The sequence below is a fragment of the Epinephelus fuscoguttatus genome, linkage group LG10 (assembly GCF_011397635.1).
Source record: "Epinephelus fuscoguttatus linkage group LG10, E.fuscoguttatus.final_Chr_v1".
NCBI classification, from domain to species: domain Eukaryota; kingdom Metazoa; phylum Chordata; class Actinopteri; order Perciformes; family Serranidae; genus Epinephelus; species Epinephelus fuscoguttatus.
Genome location: NC_064761.1, coordinates 39,283,872 through 39,306,438, shown reverse-complemented (window position 1 = coordinate 39,306,438; position 22,567 = coordinate 39,283,872). Strand labels below are relative to the sequence as shown.

The following is a 22,567-nucleotide window of genomic DNA, read 5'->3' as shown; positions in this document are numbered from 1 at the left end:
TGATTTGAGGAATTTTAAGGAATAGTTCACCCAAAAATCAGATAAACATAGAGGGATGCATCTATTCATGGAAGAGAGACTCGCTTTCATAACAGCACAAGATATAAATATTAATGCTGTCCTCCTCAGCTGAATTGTAACGTAAGCTAGCTCAGGAGAGCTAGCAGTAGATGCACGCACCCTCCTGTGCAATGATTGGATTGGTGGGTGTAGTTTGATAGAGAGAAAATAGATCCTACATGAAACTGGGTATTTATGCCTTTGTATTTTTACTTTGGGCTGAACTGTCCATTTAATGTTGGGAATGCTTGACCTTTGTCCTCCACATTGAGGTTCTCATTGTGCAGAGCTCTCATTTTATATGAAGACAAATTATAATTATCATCAGTAAATCAGTTGCAAGCCTTTTGTGGGAGAATAAAATAAAAACAATTCAGCAACAGGCTTACTCTGTAAAAATGCATCCCCAGTCTAAATAATTTGCAGCAGTCAGTAACAACACACGTGCATCCTTTTGTTTTTGGTAGGTTTATAAAAAGGAAATACACAACATCATAAACACATATTGTTTATCGGGTGTGACATAATGGACAAGTGACTTTTTGCAACACATATTTTTCAAGTAGTTTAAAGAAGATGCAAGAGAGGAAAATCAACAGCACTTAGATCCTGTGTTGAGTATCATATGGCACAAGTCTGTTCAAAATCGAGGAAGGGAATAACAGGAAAATTCTGTTAAGTATATTATAAACAGTATGCTACAAAAGCTTGTACTAACAAAGACCACATAAACCTGAGAAATGTCATAGGTAAAGCAAGGCAGAGTCTATTACTGGGAGTATTTGAACTAAAAGCGCTGTGTTAAGTATTAAAAAGCAGAATGGAATCCCACTGTGAAATATTCACCATCGTCCCCATCCCCCTTTATCTTCACATTTCTAACTTATGTATATGATTTCCTTAAAATATTACGTTTCTACAAAATGTACATTCTGTCGCTGATATTCATGGTTAAACCCATAAAACTGTACATATCTGTTTTCATTGCTAACAGTGATTGTAACGGTCAAAAGTGACAACACTGAGGCCGCAGGCGGACCAACGAGCTTAACAAGATTATGACTGATAAAAACATTACGTCAAAACTAAACAAAAAGCCCTTAGAAATGTCTTCCTTAACAATCTGTCTACTGAAATTGATAAACCCAGAACTTCTAAGCTGGCTCAGAGCTTGGGATACAAATGGTTTTGATTAGAACTGCATGGAGACCAGTGAGAGGCAGCGTAGGGCTCGCTAAGACACAAAAGTACGTCATGCCACAAAGCAGATGATGATCCTGCAGAACGCTCGTGGAAAAGGTGATCAAAACTGTCAGAATACAATATGATCCCTACATGATACTGACAATGTTCAAGCAAAGAAAAATGTCTGTTGAGCATTGTGTGAAAAAAAAAATGGAATGCACTGACACTAGCATTCTTCAGGCAGGCGGATATACCCATACTTGAGGCATACATGTGAAAAGTGTGAACGGCTATACAACAGCACAGACGAGAGAGCATCCAAATTCTCTCGTTGAGCATGGGGAAGAACATCTGATGGATTTTTCAGTATACCAACCCTTCCTTATTAACTGGAAATTCAACAAGAATAAAAACATTATATAAGAAGAAACATTCTCCATCTTTGGGGATCCAAAACCAGGATCAAAAGATTTCATCTCCGTAAAAAAACGTGTCCACGTGTGCACGTGTGCTATGCAATGTAAACACTACAGGGATTCTTTTCCTTTGGGATTTCATAAAGTCAAATGGCGTCTTGTTAGACTTGAACAGCTTTTCGTTCACTGATGAGGGGATGAGGTAATGTGTCAGCAATGCACGGCACACTTTCTCCACTCTGGAAATCGGGGTGAAGTTGTAACATCAGTTCAGTCCCTCGAGGTGGAGTCTAGAGTAACATGTAGCCCCTGCATGCCCCATGAGTCAGTGTCCACGCGCTGGCTCCTTCAGGGCTTATTGCTCATGGGTCTGGCAGGGACAGGGCTTCCCTGGCTCCTCTTACACTTTGCCTTGTTTCAGCCTCTCTATGTGATGGCATAACTTCAGTGCAGGACCCAGTTTCAGACCCATGTACTTCATGATCATGTCGCTCCGTAGCAGCATCAGAGCTTTTCCATCGATCTCCTGTGGAAGCAGAGAATGAGACTCATTATATTCTATATGCTTTTTAGCTTAAAGGAACAGTGTGTAAGATTCAGGGAATTTAGTGGCATCTAGTGGTGAGAATTGTAGACTGCAACTAGCTGTTACTTCTGGTGGTTAGAATTCCTTTTAGTGTTGATTGTTTTAGTGATTTTTACCATAAGCCTAATTATCCACAGAGGTCTCTTCCTCCTCAAAACAAACAGACTCTGTGATTTAAACCAGTAAAAACATTGAATAAAACAGCTTTACTGTAAAAATCAGTGTTTTTGCAACACTGTTCGGCATGTTGGAGACGGACCGCTAGCCTGGCACTTGCTAATGTGTGCCCACCTTTCTTCTCTGATATCTTAAGATCCAGACGTTCAGGAGTTTTTTATCGGAGCCGAATTAACCACACAACAATCGGACCCGGTGACTGTTTCCAGTAAAAACACTGAATAAATCAGTTTCACTTAAAAATATTTTTCCGGTGCTCTAATTGCAGAGGGGCTGCTAAATACAGAGCCACAGTTTGGTTTATCCATTCTGGACTACTGAAACACGGCGGAGCAACACGGTGATCTCCATGGATGAGGACCCACTCCCTTTGCAGTTATAAACGGCTCATTCTCAGATAACGAAAGCACAACAATTATTATTTTCAGGCGATGACACATTAGGAATACATACTTTTATTATATTCCATTTTGGTCAATATATCCCCTAAATCCTGGAGCCTGAACCTTCGACACAAAGAGCAGCATGGCACTGTTCCATTTTTTTAATAGTTAAAGTGAACTTACATGTTTTCTGAACAGTTCAGCATGTGGAGCTAACGCTGTGGGGTCAGCATCCCTCACAAACTGCATCACCTCTTCAATGGACCAGGAGGAGGGGTTTTTACTGGGCAGCTGCTGACTCTCCCGCTCAGACCCCAGTGCTTCAGGACCTGTGGTGGAGCTGGCTGCTACCAAAGCAGAAAAGACACACTGAGCATGTGAGGCAGCAGAAGTAATCATTTACCAATGTGCACCTCCACAGATTGTTACTGTACCTTCTACTCGTCTGAGAGGCTGTGAGGAGCTGAGCTCTGCGGGGTTGGAGGAGTGGCGGCGCATGGCTGTACCGTTGCCGGGATGGTAGAGGCTGCTGGCCTGAGAGTGGTACTCAGAGGTACTGCGCACTGTTTGGGGTCGAGGGTTCATGGAGTTGGAGGCTGAGTCCATGTAGCGCTGCTCCTTTATTAGGCCATTCTCTTCATGGGGCAGAGTCTCTGCTGGAGAGAGAAAAACACAACTGACATTCAAGTGTCATTCTTTAAAGCTTCTATAACACACTGTCAGTGAATGTGGCCCTGAAAAAAACACTAACATAAGCCTCTTTTACACTGCCTGCTCAAGGGAGGAATGTTGCACCGTTTTTCCACCTTGGTGTTCTGTATAAAAGATACCAACGGCATTGTTGTCTTGCCTTGAAGCTGGTAGCAAAGGTAGTAACAACTCCGAATCAACGTCTGTGTAAAAAGTGTGAGCCACCAGGACAAAACAGGTGTGACGTTTCGAGGACGTTATGTGTGCGACCCACCACAAGGAGATTTAGAAAGCAGCTAGAAGCAGTTAGCAGCTAACTCAAAGAAGAACAGCAATCAACTAGAATTATGGAGGCATCCAGTTGCATGCCTCCATGCACCAGTCAAGTTTCTCTTACAGTTTACATCCATGTCTGCGAAAACATAGATGCTTCACACACATTTTGCCTTCACAAGGATAGGCTGGATGGACAGACAACCTGAAAAGAAGCTGCTAACCTCCTAGCAGAGGAAAAGATCAACTGCCATAAGAGAGATGGTAAATGATTGTCATTGGCATGTTATTGTGTAGGAAGCGCTGCCTGATGTGTATGTTATGTCACACTAGACGTCGACAGAGCTGAGTTGAATGTCACACCAGACACGCCTGTTTTGCTTTCTTAATGTTGTAAAAAAGAAAAGGTGCCGTAATGACGGGTTGTTATGGCAGTATCACGGAATTGCTGTGTAAAAAAGGCTGGAGACAACATTTAAGTTCAGGAAGAAAAAATTCAGTGGTGGTTTCCAATGCTTTGCCTTCATGCGTAGGAACATACTTACGGTGGTCATGAAAGTCTGCTATAGTATGCTATATCAGTATAAAGAATATTACAGGTTTAAAACATCTGCAAATTGAGCTGTACCTTCTGAAGGGTGAGCTTCTGTACGTAAATGTTTAGGTGACAGAGGGGCTGCATACGGTGGGGAGACTCCAGAGAGACTCCGTTTACTCCCCCGAGCCAGAGATGGAGCATCCAACGCCTCCTCTTTCACTGTAACACACAAACAAAGACGGACTGTATGACTAACAATTGACAAAGTTACCGCCTGTTTTTGTCTCAGTTTTAGTTTCTCTTAAGAACTATGATCTGACAAGAGGCTTTCCCCCTGACAGAGGAAGTGATGTTCCCTGAATGCATTGTTTACCTGACTTGGTCCTGTCATAAGCAGTGTAGTGGCTGAACGGCTGGCTGCTGAACAGGTTGTCACATTGCAGGTGACGACACATCGTCTCCAAGAACCGCAGCACAAAGGAAGCACTGGAGGCTGACGGTAGTTTGACTACACGAACTCCACCATCTGTTCTCACTGGGATGAAGGACAACATGATTTATTGGTCTTTCTGTCACAAAAAAAGTCCGCCTGTTTGTGCAGCCATCTAATAAACCAATCATTCTACTACTTCAGTTATTATTTCATGTTGTCAAGTTGTCTGTGTGTGTTTACCTCTGACCACCTCCCCTCCTCCTGAGTGAGTCTGCAGAGCACTGAGCAGGACTTTAGGCTGGTATGCACAGTCTATACATGACTGGACCACCTGCTGGAGCACAGCGTTCACTGGCCCTGGGCCAAAGTGGTCTGGCAGATGCTGCATCTGCTTCCTGTCCAGGTGGGGACCACAGTTTCCATGCTTGTTCACATAGACACACACTGGAACAACATAAGACACACAGTGAGCAAATGAGATGTTCTAATGATAGCTTTCATTCAATAGCTAATTATAGGAAGCTAACGAACATTAATCCGTACCTGTTGATACCACAGAGTTGAGGCTGGGAGGGCTCTCCTGTGGAACCTGGATGCTGGGCAGCTGTGCTGGGTTTTGGAGAATCTTGGACTTCCTCTGAAAAAATACACATTAATTTACAGACGCACTTAAACGTGAGTAATGTGGCAGTAAAAAGTCTTCCCCTGATGTTTAAATATCTCAGTCTAACTGTGTTCAGCAGGGTCTCACCTTGCTTCCAGGCTTGGGGCCTCTCTTCTTGTGGGGCCGGGGTACGAGCTGTGTGTTCTCAGGTACTGTTCCGTTTTGGGCAGCAGCTGCTTCTGCTACAGCTTTGAGCAGAGCGATGGTCTCACTCTTGGGCCGACGACCTCTTACCCCCTTCCTGACAGGCAAAGGGGGCAGAGGGTTGGGTAGTCTGTACGGGGACTGCATGGAGCGCCTGCTGGGCTTGGAGGGAGACGCCGGGAGAATCTGCAGGTTCTTTGGAAGGGTAACTGTAATGAAAGCATGAAACAGAGCAGTTGATATGGATGGAGATGATAATAGAAACTGAGCTACCACACTAGAAGGCAAAAACAATCTTCGTGTATGAGTCTGCTGCAGGTACAGACAGCTAATGGAGATGCTACATGAGTGGAAACTATAGTTGCACAGAGTTCAAGGAAACACAGTAGAGAGTAATATAAGTACCTGGTTGAATGTGTGAGTACTGAATATGACAGGTTTGAGTCACAGGTTAATTGAGGATGCCATAGTGACGCCAGCGGTTAGTTAACTTGTGATAAAATCAGTGTTTCCGATTTTACCAGAAATTTTACAACAGTATTCTCATTGTTAACATTAGATCTTTAGATCTCTTTAGATTTTACCCTCACTGTGAACAAAACGAATGCTCAGAAAATTAGGTTATTATTTTTGACAAAAAAAAACCCCACAACAACAGGCACTTTTGTTTTTTACTGACACCAAATACTCCAACACTGTCTTATCTGTCAAGAGAGGTGAAATCTGACCCCTGCTACTCTTTACAACAAGCACTTCAGTTTATAACTGTAGCGTCCATCCTTTGACAAAGTATTGATAATATGCTTAGTATTGTACAAACTGTACAAATGACAGTGGGTGATGATACGCAACAATTGACTTAATGGGTTAAAGTTCTTTTATTTAAAAAAAGCAACAGCGGTGTGGGCAGTGGGCAAATAGTATAGTTGGTGTGCACTTGGTGTATGACCAAACACTACTAGGTAAACCTAACATGATATAAAAAGAGAAAGAAATGTAGTTTTGTTACTACATTTACGGTGGCCTGTTGGCTCCACAGATTTTGGACGGACTACGAAGACATGTCACAAGAGGGAGGATTATAATGAAGAATAGTTTGCAGCTTCACTGAAGAGTCTCTCCTGGCTAATTACAGAGACAAATTTTGTCTCTTGACCCAGTGACCACCACAGCGCAATCACTGTGCTGCTGTTGGCTGCGTGGGGGGACGCTCTGGTGCCAATCTGGGTTTGGACAGGGGCATGACATGACTGGAAATGACAGGGGACGTGCTCCAATTCATGTTATACTCTTCCAATTAGTCTACTATCTGGCATGACTATGCATTTATCTGATGGTTATTAACTTCATAAGTAGTATTAATCCATATTATAACACCAGCTAATTAGTAGCAAAGCCTATTGCACTGGCTATTGCTATGCCTTCATATAATCCTGTCCCTAATTTGTAAAGAATGACAACAACACTTATAAATATATCCAATGCATTTTCTGCTGGCTAATTAACATTCCAGAAAACTATTCTGGAAATTTTACAGGCTAGCTGATGGGCTAGCAAAAAAATAATGTGCTTTATTTCTCATTTTCCTCCTTTATACACAAAATTTAGCTTTGTAAATGTATATAATTTCAAAGATTAAGATATCACACATCTGCAGCAAAGACATATCAAACTACATAAATCATACAGAACAGTATCAAAGGCAAGTCTTCAACGCACATAACATCCCCAGACTTCAGAGGAATCACCGTTTCCGTTTCAGCTTTTTGTACTGTGTACTGTGAATGCTGAGTGTCTCTATATATAACAGCAGTGCCTATGGCCGAGAGCAGAGACAGAGTAAAAGCGTAACTCACACTGACGTGCTGAAAGGGAAAACATTTGTGCCAAAACATACCCACACAAAGCAACAGCAACATTTACTCAGGTAGTAAATATTTTGTGTTTCTGTATGTACTGATTCCCTGACAGTTCCCACGCTCAGTGACTCAAATATTAAATTGACCTCTAAAATGCAGCATAAGCTCAAAACAAAGCCCACGCTGACGGAGGAGTCGGAGAAGGCAGACCGATCAGGATTAGATGGCGGGGGAGTAGAGAGACAGGGGTGATAGGCAAAGAGTGTGTGTTCTTTTCATATCCCTGCTGAACCTTACATGAGCAGGTACAAGTACATTTAAAAAACAGCAGCCTTTTGTAGACTTGTCATGTTCGTGTATTCATACTTAACTGTCATGGTATGGAGGTCATGCAGAATACATGGTATGTAAATTGCTGCATGTGGAACTTGAGGTTCACAAGCACAAGTTTTGTCTGGACACATTTAGCCATGTGCCGTTAGCAACATGCCCTGAGGTTAGTACAACAAGTTGAGTGGCACGCGAGTCAGTCACACTATGGCCAGTGAACTAGAAGACTCGCCAGCAAGTTCCCAGTCAGCTACAATAGCAATGAGGAGAGTTGTGTGCAAGACAAGGCGGTGTGTGTCCACCATTGTAGGGGAAGTGAATGTACATGCTAATACACGTGTAATGGCATCACCCAGATGTTCCCATCACTGGGATGTGGGGGTGTAATGGTTCATGAAGTTTGATACAACACATTGGTGACGTTTTCGATAAATTTCCTTGATTTAACATTTTTTCATTTAATGTTCATTTAATTCATTTATTTATTAAACCTAACACCATAAAGTGTGATCTTTTTTGACTCTGAACAATGATGGAGCTATACTGGAGTGATCCATCTTCTGGGGTGTCTTCTTGGCAGCATATAAAATAAAAACAGGTCTTTATAAAATATAAAATGTAGAGTTGTGTAGTTAATCGCAGACACAAACAAAGGAAACACCCCTGTTTCTGAAATGCCAGAGGAATGTCCTTGTTTTTTCACATTTTTAAATGTAATAAAACTAACATAATTTTGTTTTTTTGTACAAAGCAGGAATTATGGTACGGCTGAAATGTTTATCTTGTAGCTTTTGTTGCTTCTTGTTTTCATCTAGTTCCACATTGGGGGTGACGTCGGTGTAAGTGAGATGACACATCTGACTGATGTAACCTAACGTCATTTAGCAGACGCAACATACCGCTGTTTTTTTTATCCACCACTCTCTCACCATCGTCCTCATAATTCACAGCAAAACCTAAGTGGCTCCAAACACGGGACCTGTAGGTTGTCGGGGTTATTTCTGCTCTGGTAATGGCGATACTAACCATTGAACAACAAGCTTGCTTAGCGTAGCTGCCTCCCAGTGTGTCTCACTGGTGTTGAATGGTTTGATATGTAGGTGGGAGAGCAGACAGCATGTTGCCTGTTACATCCTGTAGGCTGTCTTCTTGAACTGAGAACATCATATTTAACACAATTTAAACTATATATTTAATTTGTCAAATCTAATGGGATAGGTTCAACGTATTGTTCAATTTGTACAGTGTACCATAATTAAAGCCTTGTACCGAACGGTTCAATACAAATACGTTTATTGTTACACCCCTACTAGGATGATAAATTTGACCTGTTGCCTTTTGGAAAAGTGTTTGTTCAGGGTAATTCAGAAGTGTTTCAAATGTTCCTTATTTTTGGAATGAAAATCGTTAACCAAAGTTGCCAGTGATCAAAATGTTACCTCAGTCTCTGGCAAGATTAATTTGTCTGTTTTTGATACGTGCACTGTTGTCTGTACAAAGTAATGAAAAGGAACATATGCCTATACATTTGTTTTTCAGCTGTATCAAACTTGCAACGAACCGTGACCCATGTTTACCATTACTCTCACAGCTGTTTGTAAGTTTCTCGTGTGTTTTGTCGTTCATAATCTCCATCCAGTCTTCACACAAACATGGCTGAGCAAAAGTCCGAGACTTGACTGAGCAGCTTTTGTGTAAACACATTTTTCCATGTAAACAGGTATGATGTAGAGAACATCAATCCCCCTCCTTAATCTCTCTCCTCTAACTTGTTATTCTGCCTGTTTCGACCTCCCCACCCAAGCCTCACTGAAACACCGTGAGACACAACCACACTGACAGGACTCCACAGTCTATCTGCAGAGTTTCACATGCAATACACAGTGTGTCTCCTGCGACTGCTGGCTCAGTGCTGGTGACACTCCCGCTTTTGAATGTAGCCCCAGTTTATCAAGAGGACCATGATTAAGGCACCACATTTAACTTGTTACTAAGCAACCAAACTTTCTTTAAAGTGCAGCCACTGTGGGAACTCAGGAGCACTGGAGAAAGGAAACCCATGTTGTGTGTGAAAATACACAACATGGAAAAGAGCTTAGAAAAGTTTTACTCAACCAGGACAGTTTCTGAGGAAGGGTGGGCTCGACTGATTTTTCTTGATTCAACGACAAATGTTAATTTTAATACAGCATCATTAAAAGTTTACTGAAAGTGTAGTTAAAATGTAAAGATGCTGTCACTTGAACAACTACCAACACAGCTGCAGAATCGTCACAACCCTCTGTACAGTCTCTGAAACCCCGACCACATCGTTATTCATTCACTGTGAATCTGTGTTTATGCCCTTCAGATTCAGAAACATTTCCATTGCTTCTTTGCATATGACGTCATACATCAGTGCGCTGTCCAGATGGAGAGCAGACAACTGGAGGCAAAGACTACCAGCACTGCACATGGCCTATGATTTATGCTGTTGACGGCTGTTCCAATTGCTAAAATTGGGAAAAAACAGGCCAATTTACCTCCCGAAAATAGTAGGACATTAAGGGGAGAAATTTAAAAAAAAAACCTCACTGAGTAACAGGGGCAGATGTGGACCAAAAACCTCTGTCTTCAGTCTAGAGGAGCAGAGTCAACTGATGTAAAACATTAACATTAAAGCATTGTGTTTAACATGCCTCATGTTGGATGCAACTGACCCTTCGCTAAGTCCCGCCCCCACACACAGACTGGCCAATCATAACGTAGCATTGGGCCGGCTCAGACTAGGGTCCGACAACAACACAGCTGTGCTCCATCGTTTCAGATTTCCTTTATTTTCAGGCTGGTTTTGTGGATTTGGAGCAAACCCTGAGGAGTGTAGGGTTAGCTAGCTAGCTACTGAAGATATAGCCTACTGAATGTATACACATGCTGCTTTTGCTTTTTAATGATTGTAACAGTGGAACAAAGACCGACCCTGCTGTACAGGAACCAGTGAAGGGAAGCAGGGAAACTTTGCTGATATTGAACCAGCTGTATGTCATCGCAGTGTGCGCAGATGAACGTTGTTTGACTTCCTCCGACCTCCCTGTGGCATGGAGGTCCAGGTGCTGGCAGCTCCACAGGGGTGAAAAACGTTTCTTCTGCACACACTGTGATGCCACACAGCTGGTTCAATATCAGCAAAGTTTCCCTTTATATTCATTGTCTTGTGTGGCGATCAGCAGTGATGTGGTGGTTCACTTTTACACTGTGATCTGTAGCCTATAGTTCGGCTTTAGCTTCTAACTATCTTTGTCTTTTTAACCTGTTGTTGCTGCTGAGTCAGTTTGACATCCTGGATATATCCTTCAAACACAGACTGTAGACCCCTCTGTCTGCTTCTCTCTGGAATCACCGTTTCATTTCTCCAAAAATATGAGTTGCAGTTAGTTACAGTGTGGGCTCCATGCTTACTGCGACAGCTTGTCAGACCATCACAAAAGGGCGAGGCTTAGCAAAAGGTCAATTACTACATGCTGTGACAACGACCCAGATTTTTGATAATGTGAATGGCTGGCCTAGCAGGTAGAAAATAGCAGCCAAAGTTTGTAACATTGGCCTGACAGCAGTGCATCCACGCACAGAGTTGAAATATAAAAGACAGTTTTACTCAAACATATTTACTCAGCTGGCCAAACTAAGACATTAGTCGTTTCAGTCTTGGATCCAACCACACACAAAATAGTGACAGTTCACTTAACTCGTGTACAGTTTCATCGTCTCACCATGTAACGTTAGTCGTGTTAGAAGGTCTGGAGGATGAGGTCATTTGTAACAACGTTCAGGTCCACAAATCAGTCAAGTTGTGGGAAAAATGACTTCTCTTAACTTTGTATGGATCAATTCCAACAAAAGTTTACAATCTCTGACGATACCAGCTATCTGCAGGTTTGTCCAACCCTTTTCTATACTCACGTGTCTCTATATCCAGTTCACACAGTGTATGGATTTATTACTTCCTGCCCTCCATCTGAATTTTGTGCGTAATAATAGTCACATGATTGCAAACAAGCTATTAGACCTCCTCTGGCAGATGTGTAAGTATGGTGTTATTAGATCGCACATAGATAATGAGGCAGAGTTCAAGCTTGCTTTTCCTGTGTGTCCAGCACCTGCTAAAGATTAGACTGTGTATATTTAACTCTGCCAGACTAAGAAACAAGACCAGATGATTCATGATAACTGTGTTTATATTATTCTGGCTGTGGGTGTCATTTACCAACTGTGTGGGGGAAACACCGCAACTAAATGTGCATAAAGGAAATATTGATTACAAACAACAGCATCTGCTTCATGTCTCACTGTGTGTGCAGACTTGCTGCCACCTAGAGGGCGACACTTACCACTGTTGCCTGGTGGCTGGAGGCTGTGCTTAGTGAGGGAGCACCAGCCCACAGGGAAGATGTCCCGGGAGTCAAACTTGCACCAGTAATCAAAGGCACCCCGCCACCCGTCGAACATGATGAAGACCTCATCGCCCTTCACTTCCCCGATGGTGGCAGGGCAGATGAGGTAAGGGTTCTTCTTGTCCACAGCCTCCAGCTTCATGCCTGGCTTAAAGTTGTTCTGGGAGGGCCGAGGAGGCTCCTGAAAATGAGAGCAACATTCTCATTAAAAATGCAAACCAATAAGATGGTGGGACACTTTTTGTGCGACAAATGTTTTGAAAGCCTTTTGAAGCATCACAAACCTTTTTAAAGGCTGTGCTCGGCGCCATCTCGGCTCCATTTAGGGTTCTCAACAGAAACATGGGCCACGAGGAGGCGTTCATCCGAAATCCTGAGGGGGGAATTTGAATATTAGAAACAAATGTCAAATAAGAGAATTCATACCTTATTCACACACCTTGTGCTTGTGTTGCTATCCTTTTCTTTCAGGTGTTATTCTCGCAAAAGTTAGACTTATACAGACCAAAGTGGATAAAAGAAGAGACATATAAAAGTTAGTGGGATCAAATCAGTAATTCAAATGATTAAGTTATTAGTACTAGCAAAAAAACAAAACAAATAAATAAATTCTATTTATGTGACAGGTAGAGTGTAATTGTAACTCTTTATAGTTCTACTTTTCACTGGAGGAAATTTTCTCCCATTTTATGTCATGTTGTGCAACTTATCAATGGTTTATAGCAATATTTTTTGCCATAACAAATCAACATTGCACTGTATTTTTCAGGAAACTTAAATTCATTTTTTTTTCTTGATTGAGCTTCAAATAAAAATATTTGACCCAACAGAATCATTATATTTATTAGCTGGGGACAGTTTTCATCCAGGACGCCTAATGAAATATATAAAGGTGTTAGTTCATAAGAGATGTTGAGAGGCCCCAGCCAGCCTTGGATATCAGTCCAGAAACCTGCAAGGTGTTTTTCTTGACCTAGAGACCACTGTCTTTTATCATTATCTTTAACTTTTCAGTAGGGCCGTAACGGTACATGTATTTGTGTCGAACCGTTCGGTACGCGACTTTCGGTTCGGCACGACCCTGTACCGAATTATTGGGCACAGGATATTCATTCATTCATCTTCTAACCGCTTCATCCTCTTGAGGGTCGCGGGGGGGCTGGAGCCTATCCCAGCTACATTGGGCGAGAGGCAGGGTACACCCTGGACAGGTCGCCAGACTATCGCAGGGCTGACACATAGAGACAAACAACTATTCACGCTCACATTCACACCTACGGACAATTTAGAGTTATCAAGTAACCTAGTCCCCAATCTGCATGTCTTTGGACTGTGGGAGGAAGCCGGAGTGCCCGGAGAGAACCCACGCTGACACGGGGAGAACATGCAAACTCCACACAGAGGGGCTCCCACGCCCGGGATCGAACCGGCAACCCTCTTGCTGTGAGGCGAGAGTGCTAACCACCACATCACCGTGCCGCCGCGCAGGATATTATTTTATTTTATTTTGTTTTATTTTAATTCCGTTTTTGCAAGCCGAACCATTTAAAATATCTAGTTCCCCGACGGAAATAACTGAGTGACGGACCGAGTCCGACCGTCAATCTCCGCTTTCACTTTGTGCAGCGCATTCTCGCATTTTGACAACATGGCAAGTGAGCCTGACGAACCTGAAGACCCACCCACAAACAGTCCTCCGTTTGGGGACACTTTGGTTTCAGGGTAAAATATGAAGATGGAAATAAACAAGTTGACAAGACAAAAGCAGTGTGCCAACACTGCAGAACAGCGGTCGGGTATGTACTTGGAAACACGTCTAACATGCTAATGCATCTAAAGCGACACCACCCGAGTTTGAACGTTAACCGGCACGACTAGAAAAAGCAATCTGGTGCAAACTACGATATCGTCGTCGTTTAAAAAGAAAGAGCGTTTCCCTGATCATCGCGCTAAAGAAATAACCAACGCCATTGGAGTTGAGTAAAATTGTTTAAGCTGCACTTTAGATATAAGCATGTTTTGTTTACTGCACTTTAACAAAGTGGGAAAGCTAAGTAAGTTCCTAGTAAAACTGAATCTGAGCAGGCTTTAAAGCTGACCAGCTGCACTATACTTTTTATTTTAATTGAGTAAAACTGTTTAAGCAAAAATGCATATTTATATTTTTCATTCAAAAAATGTGTTAAAAAAAACAGCAGGATTTTATTTTCACTTTTATATTTCTATTTTCATTCAAACAATGTGAAAAAGCAGGATTTTATATATATTTGTTTCATTCAAAAATTGTGTAAAAAGAGTTAACTGCTGTGGTGGTATGTTTTAATAAGGTTACCAATAAGTAAAAGATATTTAATAGTTGTCTATTTTTTTCATTACTGTACCGAAAAAAACTGAACCGTGTGTACCGAGGTACGAACTGAACCGAGATTTTTGTGTACCGTTACACCCCTACCTTTCAGATTTCTATTAACTCTACCAAAGTCAAACTGAATGAATTTCAGCTGTGGGACAGTTTAAAGGAATACCATGTACTCCAAATGACCATATGTAGATCATTCTCACCCTGTGTTATGTTGAATTCATGGAGAGAACTGTTTTTCTTGCATGCCTCTACGGTGAACAAATAATCCAATAATGGAGAAAATTCTTGAATTTAAGTCATAGAGGTCCACATTTAACACCAGTAAAACTACATCAAAACATCTGATCATACAGCTGGATAAATGAGACTTGGATTATACTGTGAACGAGTTGTGTGAGAGTTTGTAAACAAATGTTTAGATTTAGCTCATCAAGAATTTTCTCAGTTTTTGGATTTTTCATTCTCCGTAGAGACATGAGAAAAACAGTTTTCTTCATGAAACAGTCATTTCGCGGGTGAAGTATTAGTATTTCTGTACACATCTATACCTACATACAACTTTAAGTTCAAGATTTATTACAACAACATGAACAAAACATTTCTAAACTTTGTTACCTTCAGGTTCTTTCAAAGAATGCAAATAAAAATCATCATAATATCTGATGTCTGCAGGGAAACTTCCTTTCACTTCCACATCAGACTGAGAAACATTTTCTACAGCATCGTCTAACAATTATTTTAATTTCAGTTTCGAGTCTACCATTTTTTCTTACTTGTCGCACAAGTTCTGGCACTTCATCACACAAGAGCAAAGCTAGATTAAGACTTTTTCCTTAACTGTCTCGAAATGATTGTAATGAACAACAACAACGTGGTTCTCTCCCATCTGTCCCGACTGTCTTACCCAGTGGTGGCTGCAGCATGTCTCCATTCTTCTCACAGGTGCCAATTGGCTGGATATCAGAGGAGTCTACCAGCCTCCAGAAGTCGTTGCTGTTGTCACTTCCATCCAGACGGAGACGCAGACGAACTCCGGTTAAACCCATCACGGTTGCGATACAAACTGAGGTGGAGTTACGTGGATCGTGGGCTTCAAGCTTCATTCCCACTTTGAAGTCATTGGAGGGGGGGACTCGAGCCTGCACACATTGGGGAAATGAAAGTGCCCATACTGTAAACACTGCTTAAGTACACTGCACACAAATCATTATTTAATCAACTCACTGCTCCAGCCTGGTTTAGATAATGTCATCAATCTGTTTACTATGTGTGAGAGCATTCGGTTAAATGTTATGCAAACTGTGCAGGAGAAATAAGTTATATGCCTCTTTGTGGTGGTATACTCTTGTGAGGGCAATGTTGCATTCAAAGTTGTAAATATAAAACATTTGAGTGATGGACAAAACCAGTTTTGGCAGCATTTTAAGCCCAGTTCAGACCAAAGATTCGCAACAAGATTAAACCATTTTAGAATATTGCAGAGAAAAGTTGCAGCGGTGTGAACTAGCCGGTCTGAGCTTGACTCAAGCCGGCTGATGGTGTCACCTACAACTCAGCTGGTCAAATCAGAAGCTACAAATTATATTCAACCACAAAATCAGCCTGAAAAGCTGCATATCAGAACAGACTTACAGAGAGTTGTTACATAGAGATGATACACCATCTCATCTAGTTGCATTGGTGTGAATCGGCAGGTTTTTAGAACGTTGCTGAGCAGCACATTGCAAGCAGTTGCCTGTTTCAAGTTGTCTCATCGTGAGTCCGTGGTCTGAGCTGGGCTTTACAGAACTGTTGTTGCCCCAGTAAAGTCTTACAGGACAGACTTTAAGCTGTCAACTTAAAGCTTCTCAGATTTGTCAACAGTGATGACAGAACAACCAGTTTCAGTTTGGACTATAAATCTGGCTGTGCAAAGCAGACCTTTCAGAAGAAAAACAAACAAACAGAGAGATAAACAGATAGGCACTGCTTTATCTCGGGCTGGGTATCGGTACTCCATACCTTAAAGGTATTGACCAAAATAACCCAGTATCAAGTAATAAGTCAAATGATGCCTGTGTCAGATCCGTTTGTACCCAGATCTAGGGAAAAACAACTATTTGTATGGTTTCGCTCTCAGCCAATCACAGCAAACATTCCTCAATTTAATGTAACGTGGGACTGTTCCACAACTGCAGCAGCTACAGCCCATAAATCTGTGATGTATGGCTACGCTACATGCCTGTGGCATCTGGTGACATTTTATACAACTGAATGCTTCCATTCACATGATGGGTATCGAATGAGGAGAAAGAACAGGCTATCAAATGAAGTGCTCTGTTCATATCTGTCTCACTTTAACGGTACTGGTATTTTGATTTGTTTAAACGATAGTTTTATCCAAGTCTACAGTTATGCAAATTCTTAAATTTAAGTCTAAGATTAGGTTTGTCTTCATGCAGCTGGCCATGATAAATATAAAACAGTTTAGAAATCCAGGAGGACGTACCTGACGAAAACATCCCGGTGGAGCTGGTGTAGAAGACGTTTCTTTCAGGTAGTCATCCCAGCTGAAAGCGTCTGAACAAAATAAGAGAATATTTTGACTGCACCAAATGCTGTTAAATGCAGCCTATTTCAAACTATTTACAAAAGCTTACAGATAAAAGAACCCAGTAAATGCTTGAGCAAAACATCACAATATCACCTGCTAGCTATGACCTGAATTTGGAGGTTATACTATTAGAGAACCAAAGTTCTTGTCCCTTTCCAAACCTCAGGCTCAGGATGAGGATAGATCTCAATAACATGTCTGAGCTAGTGCTGCACGATTTGGAAAAAATGTGCGATTGCGATTATGGTGGACAATAACGCGATTGCGATTACAATGTAATTACAATAAAATGTAATAAATAAATAGTATCATGAGTCTTTTTGCTTGATTCAGTGTTTCCCCTACATTATATTAGGGGGGCACTGACCTGACATAGTTATTGTTATGGACAGACAGTGAGTCAATGACCATCAACAGACTGAGCACAGTCAAACACGCTGCTCACACAGCAGCGCAGCACAGAACTGTACACACAGCGGAGCGAGCCTGTGTTGCATTCAGGTGTTGTCACGTAAATGACAAATTTCAGCGTCATAGCACAACACAGCAGCATGTCAAGTGGGCCGAAACTGAGCAAAACTGCTCAATTTTTCATTTGTTATGGAGTCCATGATTTCCCTGTGACACTTACAAATGTTTGCTTAACTGTGCTTGGATGTTGTTTTATGAGGCTCTGGTGTCTTTCAGTTGTTGCTTTGTCTTTAACGTTACACGGCTCGGCTTTCTTTCGCATGCACTCTTCCTACTTTTCCCTGTGCTATCTCAAGTGTTGATATAGATTGGTCGTGTTGCCGCGGGACGTGGCGACTTTAACTTCTAAACTTTTACACAGCACGTCTTTCAGGTACGGCAACGTTGGACAGAAAGATGTGCTGTGTAAAAGTTTAAAAGTTAAAGTCGCCACGTCCCTTCTCGAGTGCTGATATAGATTGGTAGTGTTGCCGCGGGACGTGGTGACTTTAACTTTTACACTTACACAGCACGTCTTTCTGTTCAACGTCACCGTACCTGAATCCAAAGTATCGCCATGTAACAGACATTTTTTCCGCCACCAACTCAGCCTGTTCATGGTCGTGCTCATGCTCTTCTTCAGCGTCTGTGTTGGTCATGTTCACAGGCACACACGTTAACATTTACTTAGCCTACATTAAATCGCAGCCTTTTATGCGGTTACGTAATCACACAGCCTGACATCGCGATTGCGATTGCGATTAGATTAATCGTGCAGCACTAGTCTGAGCTTTTTAGAAAGTCTGTTTTTGTGCTAAATCGGGCTGGCATAATATCAAATATCAGACAAAGAGAGAATGGAAAGACATGAAAATGATTAAAGAGGGGCTGGATTATTAATCATACCTGTATTAATAACATGATTCCATATTTCATTTTTTAAATATCACGATAATCGACAATACCGCTGTATCGCAACACCCCTAGTGCCAAAGCTAGTAATATGTGAAGTATACACTCAAAGAGTGAATTAGGTTCTCTACAACAAAGGTATATAATTTAAAAAAGTTAATGTAACGCCATAAAATAACTACAGGGCTCCTCCAACAACTTTAACACTTAACACAGCTCTTCTTGTGTTCACAGATCAAGGCAAACACCACCACAGTATCAAATAAAAAGTTCACCTTTAGTTGTTGTAGGGGGTGTACCTGTTAGTGGAACCATTCTTCCTGGTTTCTCTTTTTTGCCGTCTTTCTGATCTAAAAACGACAAGAATTTTTATTTAAATGGACAGAAATAACGAACAATAAAAATAACATGCAGACAAGGGATTTATCTGTGTAACTCCCTCTTCCCAAAGATCTTATCATGTCCGGTAGGTCAAGCTCCTGTTTCTAACTTTGTCCAACAATTTCTGAACATTTTCTCATGTGAAAATAGATAATTTCCTTGTAATAACTTTTCTCATGCGTACTTTAATACAAGTCAGGAATAACAGCTTGAAAACTTGTGCTAAATATGGATTTCTGAGGGAGTTAATGTCAAATTTGAATAAAATACTAAAATGTGCACCCATTTGTGAAATACTGTTCTGAAGCATTGAGACAGTCATCACAGCCGATGACACAAAAAAATATCTTATTAACAGCTCTGAAACACTTTCAGTAACCTGCAGTCATTCTGACACAAATGAAGCTGTATGCTGTCACATCACAAAGCCCCTACAGTCCCATTGTGTACCCACACAGGTGTTTCCACTTGATGCGCCTGATTAGAGCGCTTCTCAAGAAAAAAACAACTTTCAAAGTCATGGACACAGTCTTTATCAAACAAGTTCAAATGACGTCTCCTTGCCTTTTAGCGGAGTTTTTCCCATGGTGACTGATGACCAATGGTGACACTTCCACGACAACGACCAATGGTGACCAGGTATGCTTCTGTGCCGGTGTAGTTTTGTTCTAAAAATACAAATAGGAGAAAGTATTTAATATGAAACGCAGCACACACAGTTCCAAGCATTAGTTCATTCATATCAGGTGCATCAAAATTACAACATCATTCACAAGCCTGACAACAAATACAAGAGTGTTGATGTTCAATGCATGTGACATTTGAGGAATTGGGTAGAAATCAGCAGTGTTTGTATATTGGTGCAGCTGCTTGCAGTGAAACACGCAGACACCAGCTGGCTCCCTTTTAAAATAGTCAGTGTACCATTTTCATAACCGTATAATGGGAATCAACAGGCTGAGCTATGTTTCAAGCAGTTAGAGTTCGGGATTTGAGTGATTAGTCGAGCAGATGATTAGATGTTGCTGCCCTATGTAGTGGCACCAAAAAATATGAGTCAGTTAAACTTATTTTTTACGTTATTGCTATTTCATGTATTCACCCGGTGAAAATGCTGTTGTAATAATCAGGCATGTTTCCTTAAGATTTATTTTCCTAAAAAATATTGTTTTCCATATTTAACTTTTATGAGTTGTTGTCATGTGATGTGCAATATTCATAATGCACAGTGCAAAGTTAGACATATTTCACTGCCATTTAAAATACAATTTGGTTACTGAAAAATGTGATTAACAGTTTTAAATGACTCTTATCATTTTCGCAACATATTTTGGGACAATGTTTAACCCTAGAGATTAAATTTTGACTGTTTTCTGGGTCTTACATTTAGACTAGCCGACCTGTCAAGGTTTAAACTTATGTTAAAACATCAGTGAGTGAATCGGAGAAACATCAGTGAAATTAGTCACTGGGAACATCCCTAGTTACAGTGCATACTAGGACTGCAACTATTGATTGTTTTCACAATTCATCTCTCAATTATTATCACTTTGTAAATTAAATATTTAATAAAAACAGCAGTAAATCATGTAATTTTTAGGGGCTAAAGATGATGCCTTTAAATTGCTTTTATAATCTGACAATACCCAACAATAGTGGTGTTGAATCAAACTATAATTTGATTTAGTCTGGAGCAAAAAGAGAAGTATCACTGAAAATAACCTCCTGTAGGGAACACAAGGGGGAAAATTACATGGTGCTGTTGTTAGCAAAGGGAAATTTGACTTTTCTTTCTGTAAATAAAATAAATCAGAACTTCTGTCATGCACAGACGTGAGGTATTCCAGTAATGGACACTCCCACAGAGACAGGAAACCTGGGACAGGGTGGGTTTTTTCAGTTCATCACAGTAATGACGGGCCTGTGGTGTACTGGGACAACCCATGTGACAGACACTGTGTTTGATTTTGTGAAGGCAGTGTGCACTTTCCCCCAGCATGTCACCTTCAAACTTCATAAAGGAGACACTGATGAATTAGCTTCACTGAGTTAGGGTGTGAAAAATTAATTATGTCAGGATAAACCCCTTGAGATGTGTCTTCTCATTCTTCAGAGGGTCCCAAACACTCACCAAACAAGTGGAAAACAGGACACAAAAATATATATATAAAACACAACAAAGACAAAGACAACAAACTGAAAACAAGACAAGAACAAAAGAAAACAAGAACAAATAAGTGTAGTTAGGTAAGGAGACAATATAAATAGCCGTCTCACATCTTGTGGTGACAAATTAAGAAGACAGGACTGCGTGTCGTCAAAGTCAAGTGGCTGATAACAGTAAAAACAGGCTAACTCAACATTAACGGTCACATTAACGGTCGCATTAGCGATTTTACAGCGTTATTACTGTTATAATGAAGCTAACGTCACCATTTTATTAGCCGTATTAACGTCACATTTATGAATTTGGTTCGTAGCTAACGTCACAATACCTTACATGTTAACTTAACAAAAATTTCCCCCTGATATCGAAACCCAATTAACGTTATCTGCCCACTTTCCAGTGTTTTTCCTCCCCTCCTGTAGCTAACCCTACCTATCAACGTTAACTGTTAGCTGGCTGCTTATGTCACCTCACATCAAATGTTAACTTAGCTAGGAACAGCTAGCTAAATGTCGAGATAGCTAAAACGTTTATTTACTTTATATATAACGTAGCGCTGAAAACCGATTTTATTTTAAGTACTGCATATTAGCTCCCGGGACGCCGTAGCTAATGTGTAACACAAACGTTATACGCTTCCAGGTGATAGTCTGGGCCCAATGTTGACAACCACTGCTGGCTAATAACTAGGTTGGCTAACCTTAGCGTTAACGTTAACCCTCTGAGAGCAGTTTCTCCCATATTATCAAGGAGAATTACACATAACCCGGGTCGTGTAGCTTCGTCTGACGTTCTCCTGAAACTCCGTATTATTTAGTCTGAAGAAAAAACTTACAAGTGCCGTGTTTTTCCGAGTGAAGATCCACACAAGTCTCCCTAATCGTCAGCTGCCATTTTTTCACGAATGTAGTGTATGCTGGTTACACGCATGTAATTTATGCCAAAGACAGTATTGTGTTGGGAGCACGTACACGGAGAGCGGTGAGACGGGCTGGATGAGCAGAACATGAGGCCAATTAACTCTCATGGTACTCACACGTCCAGCCAATCAGGCCACGATTTACTGTTTCAACCAATCAGCGTCTGTAATACTCGGTGTGTAATTTAGGACTCCAGAAAGTAAGAGGAGTGACCCATCTTGACTTTCTCTGCTCTCTACAAGGTCTTTCTGATGTGTCTCCTGCTGTGGCTCAAAACGGATCAAAAAATCATGTTATCTGAATTCCAGTGAAGACACTGAAACTCAGATGATGATTAAACTACTCGAGAACAAAGGCTGCCATTTCAAAAAGTAATGTAAAGGAGAAAAATACGATTAAATAATTAATACCATCGTTTATTTACCAAATAACAAAGACTAGAGTGTGTAATTACACAAACATAGGCTGTGACCTATTTAAATTATTAAATAAAATAATACAAAACTGTTTGAATATTAAATCACAAACTGATTTCAATATTTTGGGAATTCAGGGTAGAATTATCGGGGGGAAAAATAAATTAAAAAAAAAAAACCGCAGACTTAATAAAAAAA

The 22,567-nt window shown here is 41.0% G+C and overlaps 1 protein-coding gene across 1 annotated transcript; it reads right to left on the bottom strand.

Annotated features, from left to right (window-relative positions):
- Positions 1–509: 509 nt before the first annotated feature.
- On the bottom strand, positions 510–22,000 carry LOC125896064 (sex comb on midleg-like protein 2). The gene is made up of 15 exons (XM_049588388.1): positions 21,869–22,000; positions 19,431–19,534; positions 18,761–18,835; positions 17,019–17,089; positions 15,435–15,669; positions 12,453–12,541; positions 12,106–12,349; positions 5,493–5,758; positions 5,285–5,378; positions 4,982–5,185; positions 4,682–4,843; positions 4,399–4,527; positions 3,242–3,463; positions 2,991–3,154; positions 510–2,187 (listed from the first exon to the last, which is right to left on the bottom strand). The coding sequence occupies exons 2-15, from the start codon at positions 19,450–19,452 to the stop codon at positions 2,062–2,064; spliced, it is 2,103 nt and encodes a 700-aa protein (XP_049444345.1). The 5' UTR covers positions 19,453–19,534; positions 21,869–22,000; the 3' UTR covers positions 510–2,061.
- Positions 22,001–22,567: the final 567 nt, after the last annotated feature.

Excerpts from the sequence above, each read along its gene's own strand:
- LOC125896064 (XM_049588388.1), bottom strand. The coding sequence starts at position 19,452 with ATGGGAAAAACTCCGCTAAAAG. Across the intron at positions 5,759-12,105 it reads CCAGCCACCAGGCAACAGTG|TTACCCTTCCAAAGAACCTG; the intron begins GTAAGTGTCGCC and ends CTTTCATTACAG. Across the intron at positions 4,528-4,681 it reads TTATGACAGGACCAAGTCAG|TGAAAGAGGAGGCGTTGGAT; the intron begins GTAAACAATGCA and ends TGTGTGTTACAG.